At 36.3% G+C, this 13,223-nt stretch overlaps 1 protein-coding gene across 5 annotated transcripts in view; it reads right to left on the bottom strand.

Annotated features, from left to right (window-relative positions):
* The window catches only part of LOC100167841 (AF4/FMR2 family member 1), a 161,684-nt gene that overhangs the window by 37,338 nt on the left and 111,123 nt on the right, over positions 1–13,223 (bottom strand). For all 5 annotated transcript variants that reach the window (XM_029489700.1, XM_029489697.1, XM_029489698.1 and 2 more), the window contains one exon: positions 5,946–6,051. In XM_029489700.1, the coding sequence (XP_029345560.1) occupies positions 5,946–6,051 (106 nt within the window). The remainder of the gene's footprint in view (positions 1–5,945; positions 6,052–13,223) is intronic.

Raw genomic sequence — 13,223 nt, 5'->3', positions numbered from 1 at the left:
ATTGTGTGTGCGTATTCGTAAAACAAGAGGAGGTTAATGGTCGTTCATAATATTATATTATAGTGTACACATTTCAGGATTTATTTGACACAAGGGGTAAAAAGCTAACAATATAATTTTTACGACAACACGTTCGGAGCGTGGGAGGCGTCTTTTTTTTTAATCACGCGTGTTTGCGATTTCTGTTTAGTTAATTAATAGTAATGGTTTCATCTATCGTTGCGTCAGAGGAATATAAAAATAAGGCGTAATCTCACCGTACGTCAGTCCGTCAATTCAAATCTGCGAATAAAAATCACTATGCAGACTTACATTGATATGAGACATCACGTGAAACTCTACACTGCACAAACCCATAATGCAGATAAAATTATTTACAGATAATATTATTTAAACGTTTTGCAAACATAATTTATTATGAATAAATAACGATAACTCTTCAGAATGCAATACGTAATTATTGTTACTTGAAACCTCAGCTAGACGCCTGTCTTGCAAGATGCCGACAATTTCGCTCCACAACCCCTGCAGATCATTGCAATACTCTTAACCTAGTTTTCATCTGTATTTCCAATTAATTCATTATTAAAAACTGCTTGAAAACTGGAGTTTTTATTATATACAAATGTTGTAAATTTAATATACATAGGTAGGTATACTTTAATATACCTATAGTCATCTAAATCTCTGAAATTAATATTTAGTGGAAACTCAGGTCAAACTAAAGTTGCAGGTAACAATAAAGACATAGTTTACTAACAAAACTTGCAAAAGTTTGGAGAACGGAAAGTACTGTACACTTTTCGCAGTTTCTAGAAATCTGCGATTACGAAGCATTATTTTCTATTGCACTACTACTAATACTTTATAGTTTATTATAACATATTATTCGATTTTCAAGAAATCTTCATCTTCTCACGCATTCGATTAAATTTGAACGGATTATTTAAAGTCTTAAAGTACTACGAGATGCACTTACCCGTAAACGAACTACGAATATTTAAAACAAAAGCTAATACGATTGCACGTAAAAGTTTTCAGAACGCTACACGTGATAGTACCTATACATGTATTTAATATAGTCACTATAATTTGCATACGTATGCACATACAACGCACATAACGGATTGTATACGTATACGGGTTATTTAAAATTGAAGCTTAGAACAACTTTAATTAAAATTCATGTCCGCGATAGACCGGATAAACTGCAGAGAATAGTATAACTTCATGCTTTATAATTGCATGTATGATGTATTGATGTAATTAGTCTACATACAGACACGTCGAAAATATTCCTATTTGCGAATATGCAGGTAGTTGTGTAATAATAATTGTATACAACAACGCAGCGTGTTTGATGGACAACGATTGAATCAGACTCAAAATTAATCAATTTTTGTTATATTTGTATTATTACAAGGTACAATACTGTCGTGGTCGGGCGATTGTCCCACTTTGACTCGTGGCATATGAACCGCTACTAACACTGCGCCTCGGACTAGAACATCGGGATAAACGACGAAGAAGTTCCGAAGACGAAACGCGGCAGATTGAAAAACAGCGATGACCTACAATAGTGAGTTGCAATGACACAATGGTTCCAGCGCCGTTAAATCATACACAATCGAATAATAGACATTAGACTTACGCGCATGTGACGCAAAAAAACGAAAACATTTTTTTTTTAATGATAAAATAAAAAATTTAAATGACACATGATATAACTACGTCACTAGCCGCGCAAATAACACAGACTTCCACCGTCGTTATAATAACATATAATATACAATAATTAAAGCCATAATGTTTGGTGAATGCCGCCGAATTGAGATTGACTGTAATAAGCGCACTAACGTTTACCATACATTCGTTTATTTTGATTATGTTTTTGTTTTAAACCGATTGTAGTTGTAATATTAATTTGTCGAAAAAACGTTAACGCTGAAACGCTTTTTCACCGAAGAAAGGGCAGTGACCGGAGGGAGCGAGAGGAAACAGTTTTTATCCACTCAAAATGCACTGACGGCGCGCGGCAGTTGCACTTAAAAGTAGAAATCTCTAAAATTGCCTCTATACTTCGGAAACGATTTCCGGTTTTAATAACATTAAGGGGCCGTTGTCTCCGTGACACATTTCTATTAACTTCGTTTCGTATAAATGAATTGGCATTAGACAAAGTAATTTATGTGCCACGCCCCCTTTGTCCCAACGACAAATACAACAGCAGTGGATAATAATTAGATAACAGCCGAGGGAGAAAAAAATCTTAAATACACTAAGATATTGTATTAGTAGGTCAAGGGGAATACACCGTACCGCTCATACACGCTCGAAGAAAATTCTGTGATTTCGTGTCAGGAAAAATGATTTTGATAGCCGACTAGAAATACCTTACACTGTATGTCTGTATGAAGAGTTGTAAATTGTATAATATTATTATAATATTAAACATATTAAATTGGTTGATTCTAGCCCTCCATATTAATTATTTAAAGTCTTAAGGATATCACTGTGGCACTAGAAGTAGTGTAGCAGTAATAGTAATAATGATTTAAAGAAAACACAAACATCTACTATAAGGTTATTTCAATGCACAGAGCTCACAGCAATGTCTCAAACAATGTGGTTTATGTATAATAATCATTAATGTTGCGTAATGTATTTAGGTCGACACAATATTATACAAATAATAATAATACACTTTCCTGATGCCTGCGCGCCCGATGAAGTATATTACGTCGAAGACAGATTAAATCAATTAATGATATATTATTCAACTAAAAGCAATTAATTTAAAAATTAACTAACCTAACTACGCAAATGTGGATACAAAATACAAGTTAAAAACCAACGCTCTGGAAACGATACATTATATTCAAATCATTACGTACACCAACTTCTGTTAGTCTACAGTCATCAGTACATTATAATGAGTCCAAGGTAGATCGTATAAGGTCCAACAAATTTCGAATATGTTTGTTATTACACGATGACAACAAATTATTTTTGTTATCTTTACGGAATTTACGTTCACGTAACTTTACGAAGTATTTCATAATAATGTACTTTTACAAGCGGGCGATGAACAGCAACGATTTAAAGCGTAGAACACTGGGAAATTAAATAACTTCCGAATAAATCGGATTTTTATAATATGAATTCATATAATATATAAAAATATAAAAGTAGAAAAAAAATCGTTCATATTTAACTCAAACTCGGATTACATTTTTTCCGGGTAAACCTTATAATTTTAGTTCAGAACAAACCTAGTCTGGTTTCGCATTACTGCTGCATTGTATAATGTATATACGTATAACTTCAAACATGTGGAACGGCAGCGGTGGCAGTAATATGGTGCAGGAGCGCGTACGGCAGATCGCAGATACATAGTATTTTATTATATATAATATAATATACGATATGCCGATGTGATTGGGAATCGACTTTACTGCCTTTGTAAACGAGTGGAACGTGTGCGGGATGACAAAATAACTTTACTACGACGTCGTCGTCGTAGTCGTATACTCGTACATGACCAAAAGAAAGAAAGAGAAAGATATAGAGAAGGACTCGAGACATTATAGCTTATAAAAAAAAAAAAAGAAGGAAAAATAACCGGGGACGGAAAAGAACAAATATAAATGTGTGTACCTATTTAAATCGAAAAGATCGCGAGCTCCGCGTGACACTGAATATATTTCATCCGGCGCACGGTCTGTGCGACTATATAGATACTATATTATTATAACTACTCGTCGCAGGCTGCGGCAATGTTTTATTTTATATGTACAAATAATAATAATAATAATAATATATGAGCAAGACTATGCAGACAGGTATGTATATAGTGGTTGTCGGTAGGGTCGTCGAAGGGGATTTCATTATAAAAACGCACAATCGGCGAGTCAGCTGTTTATCGAATGTATATAATATTATATTACTATTACGACCAGATTCGTACCAGCGGTGTACAGATAAATACAACTATCCCGAGTATACTTCGGGGTATAATGGCCGTCTATATATTATAAAGGTGCACGCGTATTTTTATTTAAAATCACAAAATAAGAATTTCGTTCAAAAGAAAGCATAAAATATGTATAAGTCGATGAATATCTAACGCCACCCTCGACATTGCCACGGTAAATAAAACAATATTCGAACACAACCCTATCACCACCCCCAAATCCTCTCTCACCATAGTCAACCGGTTGTCGTGTGTGTTATAGGTGAAATGAATTGTATTCCTTTGAACCCTGCAGCAGCATAATATATATAATATACGTTTATCGCACATTGCCGTCTCGTTTTTGTGTAACCCTATCCAGCCCAAAGTATTTCATAATAACTTGTATTACATATACATATTATATCAATATATGCATATTATCGTGGGGGGGTCGTTGTCGTTGTCGTTGTCGTTGTCTCTATCGCACGCCAGTGTAGGTCAACGGCCGGCTGAAATCTCGCGGACGGCAATATATAGATAAACAAGTATAAGGGCCACTGCACGCGTCCGTCGCATATACGACTATTATAGTTATACATTATATAAAATATATCCATCCACTTAAATGTATTATGATATCATATATACGGTGTATACATCAGGGCTAGTCAGAAACCAAGTAAAACCTATCATTAACTTGATGTCTTATGGTATTTGGATGCATAATATTGAACATTGTTTAAGTATCATGTATATTTTTTATTATAAAATCACTCCACAAATAATTTTAATACTTGTAGTTAACGAAGTTAAAGAATTATAATATGTTATCGATTCTATAAAATATAATATTAAATAACAAATGAATAATATTATATTATATCACACGCTTGATACAAATAAAAATATAATATATTTAATATAATACAAATCTTTGTTCGTCTGCACCAGTAAAACGATTATTTTCTTGAGTTGGTTTTATAATATTAATATAATATATAATGTATATTACCCCCACACATCATGTTTACACGATAAAGTATAAAGAAATTCCAAATAAAACAAATGTATAGATTATTATTATTATTAATGTTTATAAAATTAAATTTTTTTCGTGTATTTCTCGGAAACCTTTGATAACTGCAGTATAGTGAGCACATGTATACAGACTACAGGGTTAACTATTTAATATAGTGGGAACTGTTATACCTATATGTATATTAATATAATACAATATAATATAATATGTCTCAATATATGTATATATATTTCGCAGTATATTCCAGGGACGGCGCAAAAATTCGAAATAATTTGTTGATAAACTATCTACGCCGCACAACGATAATGTTGTGAAATATAAATTAATTTCCTACATCGTTCACCTATAATACGTTTTTGCGGTGAATACAATACGAACACGACGTGTTAATTTCCATTACACGTGATATATTATACACGCTATACGACGGTCGTGCGGAAAAAGCATCGAAAATGTTTTCCGCAAAAAAATGCTAGATTACATCTCACTTTCTTAACAAAGATTTATATATTCGTGTAAAATAACTTAGAAAATCGGAACACCCAGAGTAATAATACAGAAGAAAATATATAGATAATATCCGCGCAGCGTTGGTCTTATTGTATATTATATTATGCACGGTCTAAGATTTAACCAAGGTCCTCTACTCCCCCTTACTATCAGAGGGAACAGCAATGTCATCAGCCACAGCACTGGAGTGGATCAGAAGTACAGTGACGTTGGTGAGTGAGGAGTAGGGAGTGGGGACAAAAATATAAGTAATTGCCCATTTTCTCCGGGCGGAGGAGAAAGGAAATTCCTCGGTTCTTCGCAATATCCGGAAGGCCAGCTAATCTGTACCACACCCAAATCAGACGACAGAGTATATTATAAGTATACAATATACATGCACAATTGAAGCGATGGTACAAAAATAAAGACACGAAACATAAATTACAAACGAGAAATTACCTTTACTGGAGAGCCGAACAGTTCTTTCTTGTCTTTGACATTGTTCTCGGAAACTTGTTGCTGTCTAGACTGCCTTTCTTTCTCACGTTGTTTTTCCCGTTCCATTCTGTAAAACACACAAAAAAACCATAAATAAATATTGGCCATACTTTTTGGGACACGTATAGATTCATTATTGTCCAGACGAGATTATACGAGTGGGAGAAAGGATTAAAAATTGTATCGTTCTATATGGTATCAAGTATAAGCTATAAGCACGGCGCATATATACTGCAAAACGGAAACAACAACACTGTCAATACTACACCTGGCAGACTATATATAGTATATAATAGATATAGCACTACATAATAAAAAGGGATTTACCAGATGTCCAAAGGATTTGCATACACTAACGGTTGTCCATCACTCAATATAATAACGGACGCGCCACGATCCTGCGATATGGAAGGTGTAACATAATATTATATATTCAGTCACAAACTTGTAAGATAGATACAACTCTACACACGGACTAGTGAAAAAAAATAAAAATACCTATAATTGTTTAACTATACTCGCAGGGCTATAGCTAGACAACGGCGAACATATATTATATACATATATTATATACATATAAAGGTATTAGGTAGGGAACATCTGGTACGAGAGACAGGTAATGTTTTTATTGTATACGCAAAAGATTCTGTTGAATCCCACAGGTAGTGTAACGAAAAACGCGCCCCCGCGGACCGGCTGCCGCCCGACAACAGACCTCGAGAGAACGGGAAAAGATTTTTTTTTGCTTATCCACCGATTAACCCCGACCGCTGCAGCAGCAGCCGCAGCCACAGCATTAGAACTCGCCAGACGTCCAGACCACGGTTGCTGCCGCCGCCGGTTAACTGTGGTAGTGGTGGTGGAACCTTTCTTAAATCGGCAGCTGCCTGCGCATTACAGAGAGTGCACACACCTGACACATGCCGTGTACAGATTTCCAGGTGGCATACCTATATACGTGCGCATACATGTATATAATACGTGTATATAGCCGCCGGATGCCAATACATAGGAGGGTCAAATCTCGCACACAGTTCGTCGAAACATTACAGCCGTCACAATTGTATACTGCAGCCGTGGGATAATTACCGATAGAGTATAATATGACAATAATTTGCAAACACATATTACACACAACGACCGACGACACTACACGCGTATTTGTATTCTTGTCAATTACGCCGTGAGTAATACTATACTATAAGTTTATAACGAAGTATGCATACTTGCATAGGTCGCTTCGTAGTGTGTAATACACGTAAGCCACATACATATAATGTAATATATAATAATAGGTCTTTTCACCTAGTATGTATTGTAAATGTCAATATATTTATAGAATAAAAAACATAATATAGAAAGACGTTGGTCGTAAATCATATAATTACCTACGTGTATAAAAAATAATACCTACAACTACCTACCATGGGGAGAATACTTTTGAATATTAAGTGGCGGAAATAAAAACAGTCCGACATAGTTTTAGTAGTCGTTACTCGTTTAGTTAGTAGCATTACATTTAGAAACCGTGTTAAAGGGGTTAAAACGACGACGAATGCGTACTTCATACATATAATATTATTATGTATACACACCGACCACGCTTTTACACTACACCTTCCATTGTTTTAAACGGAAAACCGGAAAACTACTGTCAAATTACGAGGTCAACAACAGAAGCATCTGCTAAGATATCGATTGCGTGTGCGCCAACACTGCACAGACACCAGATAAACGTCTATTGGCCATGATATACGCGATCGTTGATGACAACCACCGCAACGACGCGATATGCATCAAGTCGATTTATGTCTCGCAAAAATCGGTTCATAATAATTATTTCATAGCAATTATTGCGGGGTGACGCTGTTAAAAGTAAAACCTTCTTGTCTCCAGTCCGCTGAACGGCAAAATCACTATCGAGTATCGACAGCCATCAGTCGAGGCGCCACTGTGTCGGATAATGCCAAACGCCTGCACCTCTCACTCGCTATTTTGCACGTCTGTCGCCGATGCAGTTTTTCTGCATACGTCGTAATAAATAAATAACGCATAAAGCTTTTACGCGGCAGTATCGATGTTTACTATATACACTAACGACGCATTATGTAAGTACTGTAGCCGGGTCATATCTTTTTAGAGAACCACTGACTCCACGACGGCTACCACCACCACCACCACCACCGACGTCGTTTACACTGGTGTATATTATATACCTATATAGCCGTTACACATACACCATATACTAAATATCGATTGTGGTTTTAATATGCACACAATGTAGAGAACCGACCCGAGTGTTGTAGATGTGGTGAAAAGGTATGTAGTGCGACGGGTGGCGGACGAAAGTGTCTGTTGTATACGGTGGTGATGGTGGCTGTTTTGGCGGCGGAGGAGGTGGCGGTCGACGTGAATGCCACCCGCGCGTGGCGCTTGTGTGGGTAATAATTAATGACGAGAATTGGACTTTTATAGAGCGGCGTGTACGGCTAAGCGAAATTTGTGTGAGTGTGCCCATGAAGCCATAAAGAACTATACACATACACGCGCCGAGAGAGAACACGAACCCCGAAGACACGGAAAATCAATAGTGGTGTGTGTGTGTGTGTGTGTGTGTGTCCTCATCGGAAACCGTGTCCGAGTTTGTTTTTTTTCAAATCAACAGGGGGATTAATACCGCTGTATAATAATATCCATGTATATCGGGTGCGCAGCCAGCAATTTTTGTTCACCCTAAAATATCGTCGTCGACGATAACGATAACTATGACGGCGGCGGCGGCGGCGGCGGCGGCGAACACCCTCTATGTAACACGATTGTTGCAGCTAACAGTTTCCATCGAACGCCTCCGAGCCCGGATCTCGATCTCCTTCTATATCTCTCTCTTTACCGCCCCATGGAATACGGAACCATTTACTCAGCCAATAAAAATAATAAAAATAAAAAACATTTTACTTATAATAATAATAATAATAATAATGTTTATTATAATTATTATTATTATTATTATGGTCGTAAAAAAATATTACTCTTATTATTATTATTATCGACAGTGTTGGCATTTTATTTTTTACGGCCGACTGGAAGAAATGTGTTCCGAACGAAACGCGCACACGATAACACTTCCTTCACTTTCTGCCGACAACGATAAACAGTGATTTTCATTAGCAGAGCGCTTCTCTTGACCACACAGCCTCCGCCTCCAGTGGATCATTTCCACCGATATAATATTCTATTACTGCGTTTGACAGGCAGCGGAAACACTTCAGCGGGCGCTCGTTTTTCGTGTAGTGCCCGGAGGATTCAGTAGTATTCCAAAACGTTGTCATAACTCACAGCGCACACGGCACACCTAATATTAGATACGGCGTAGTCACGCAAAAAAAAAACGAGGGGCGGCTAAGAGCCAGTTACGGCGCCCCGGCTGACTGTCGGGTTAATGCTCTTACCAATCGGCGAGACGGGTTTACGGCGCGTACCTACCCCACAATATAACCGGCAAACGTATAGGTACCTATACCGTGTTATCGTAAATAAAAGATAAATTACCGTTTTCGAGATTACGCGATAATATTGTTACTATATTAAAAATCGTAATCGAACTACTGCACAATGTAAACGTAGTGGCGTAATGCAAACCGTACATGCCACTTCGTTAGATGTGACTCGGGGAGAAAGGCAAAGAAAAAAATTACGACAAGGAAAATTATTTTGACAACGCCGCCGCTGCCCGCCGGGTGGTTTAACGGGTGAATTACAATTGGATTACTCGACTTTAACAATTATTATCTCGTCGATAGGCCAATGCCGCCACCGACCGTCGCGTTATTGGATCAGACGAATAAGCACGTCATATTACTAAGGTTTACTTTAACATCGTGTGGTTTAGTGGTATATAATAATATATTAATTCTTCAAATTCAATTAAGGTCTAGCTGAATATACTGCGATAGGATTAACAAGTCGTTTTCAATTTCTTTCTCTAGTGGACCGGTTAGCAAAATATATTATATATTAAGAAATATGATTTGATATCAATATAGGTTATCAATATAGCCTATAACAGATGAATATTTACAGAGTACTTACAAAATTACTGAGGTAGGCTGTTTTATTAATAGCCGTCGTCAAACCGAAAACACTTGCACAATAAATTACGCACACGGAACAACACTACACTAACGGACCGCCGTGGACTGCAGGTGCGACGATTGCGACGACATTACTATTTACGTCATGTACCCATACCATATCTACTGCAATTATTGTGACAATAACGAGAAAAGATAAAAGCCACGATCGGCGGTCCGTCAGCCGAACGCGCAGTGCAGCCCCCCATGCTCGGCACGGTGGTGTTTTTGGAAATAAAGAAAAAAACATCCCAAAGACGGTGTTATATTCTTATATATTATTATTATTATTTGTCGTCGTCGTCTCTGGGGAACGAACGAGGTTGTACCGGTGCGGCAGAGGGAAGAAAACAGATATTATATTATACCGTATAGTATTAGTACACGGTCGCGCGCACACACACACACACACACACACACACTCGCGAGTTGGTCGCTGAGGCGCGGGGCGTGTGCACGACGAGGGGGAGAAGAGCTCCGCTGGCAATGGTCGTTGACCTCTATTGTGGCGGCGAAGTCGTAATAACCGTCGACGACGGTTTTTCGTTTGCAGCCGCCAAAGCAACAAAGTACGAACACGCGACGGATCGCCGCCGCGGTTCGTCTTTCGCGCGTATACGAAGCTGCTCTTTAGCGATCCGCGCGGGTTTTATTCAACAGTGTCTAGACGGCATGGCAGACGCAAAATAAACGGAACGTTTCGTTGGTAATTTTTATATTATACCTCGCTACCATAACATTTTTTTTATGTTACACCGCCAAAAATACATTTTTTTAACCCTCCCGAGAGCAGCCCTCTTAACTACGTATAACAATAAACGCGATATGATTACGTTTTTTTTGTTTTCTTAATCTCGCCGTTGTTGCTATAAGTCATTACTTAGAGCTACACACAAGGTATTACAACGATCACAGAATTGTCTCGGGGAAAACGATTTTGGATACGACGACGAAGTGATTAATGCGTTTTGTAAAATAATTCTGTGCTATCTTCGCAAATAATGCGACGGGTGTTAACGCGAAAAAGTGTAAATTAAAAATAACACTGCGTGTAATGTATAAGACTCGTGCGTTTTCGTACCTAAGCCGATGTGCCACATGGAATGACACGAGAAATAAAACATGGCAACGGTTTTGAATCGATTCCAAATCTCTGGTTTGACCCACAGAACATAAACCGAACGTACACTATTCTTAAAAAGCTATAAACAAAAAAAACTAATAAAAACACCAATGTTGTTTCTCATCCTTTCTTTGCAGCCTTTTCAACAAATTGCTATTTTAATAAATTATACGAGAGAATTTACCGTGCCCGAATACAAATAATATCTACAATGATGTACAGCACGCATAGGACTCTAAACGACGCCGACAACAAATATTTATTATGAGTGTTATTTGAATCGAAAAATAAACTTTATCGTTCCAAGTCTGTAAAATCTTATATCAAACACCAGGTTGCATTGAAAAAAAAACATAATTAAACATAATATGAACAGAAGAAGGTCAGCGAAAAAAAGCATTCTCTTTGTACAATTGTACTATGTACATTTTAAATTATTTTAAAAACATAAATATTAGATTAATAATTGTATACATTTTTTTTCTATTGCAGATATGGCACGTCAAAAAATACCGATATCGACCAATTATTTTTATCCCCTATATAATTTTATACGTTTATACAAACAACTCGACGCAGACGTGGGGCTGTTTCCGTTAGTATGTATTTTTCAAATTTTTTTTAGTTTTAGGTGAACCACTCTCTCAAGGTTTAAAAACAAAATGTTTTTATTTTAAACTATTTACCTGCTGTGTTGTAGACGCCGTCGCCGACGGGTACGATCAGGATAAAATGGATCCGGCCCAAACATATATAATATACTTATTTCTTATATACACACAGGCACATATGACTTGTATATCAAAGGATATACTATGAACGGTTTTTTTCAGGGACCCGTCGATTTGTTACCTACCAATAGGCAATATTTTTACCTGTAGTAAAACTGGTTACTCCTATTATAATTACCTATATAAATATATAAATAGTAAAATACAAGTCAATCTTAATATTTTTTTCCCCTTATTTCTAATAATGTGAATATTGGAAAGGAATTTATTTTTCATGTAAATACTACTTCATTTATTATTTGTCAAGGACTTTGTTAAATCGTTGTTTTTTTATGCGTTGATTTGAAAAAAATGTTGCTATATAATATTATCAATAAATTTATATAAGTACTTATACTCAAGTGTCAATTAATATATGCTTGATGATATGACTTATCTGTATTTTTTTTTTCATATTAACCTGGTTCGACTATAGAAAGTTGTCAATTGTATTTTGGTACGAAAAACAATTAGCTCAACCTCGAGTTACTTAAACCTACAACTTCAAATTTTCGAGATCGATAGATTAATAATTAACTGCAGCTCTTTGTGACGGAATCTATGTATCTCTTTCCCTAGTAATAAAAATGAAGAAATCGATGAAATACTTTTTTTTCTCGACGAAAACGACACTGCGATAGTATATAATAATATAATCTCCCAATCACTACGTCGACATTTAACCATACTACGACTCCCTTGACGTAGTTTCACGGTGTATTTCAATAGAAAAAAAGGTGGGTAAGTGGATGTCGCTCTGCTGTACAGTAGGTTACAAGTGGGTCACTGTATAATGGATAGCATTAAATTTGAATTCAATGATATAATATCACTGTATAAGAAAAACGATTCTGAGCAGAGACGGTTTGTCAGTCTAGGTATTAGACATACCTATTATAGGTAGGTATACTTATCTATAGTATTAAAAAAAAATTGACCTATAATAGGTATTAATAATAAATTCCAAATTAATCATATCACAATACCCATCAGGTAACGCGTTATACATCAACAACAAACCGTGGTACTATCATAGATATATAATAGTATACTTTAGAAGTTTCAAGTACCCACAAATAATATTATACAATCATTACAATTACAACAAAATAAATAAAATATTTATTCCAGGTTTTTTAATATGTAATTTCGTCCAAATTTGAACTTAAAATAGACTATAAAAATAAACTGTGCTTATGTATTTCTTAGAATTTTT

This window comes from Acyrthosiphon pisum, chromosome A2 (assembly GCF_005508785.2).
Source record: "Acyrthosiphon pisum isolate AL4f chromosome A2, pea_aphid_22Mar2018_4r6ur, whole genome shotgun sequence".
Lineage (NCBI taxonomy): Eukaryota > Metazoa > Arthropoda > Insecta > Hemiptera > Aphididae > Acyrthosiphon > Acyrthosiphon pisum.
Note: the sequence above shows the minus strand (reverse complement) of the source record. Positions and strands in the feature narration are given on the sequence as shown.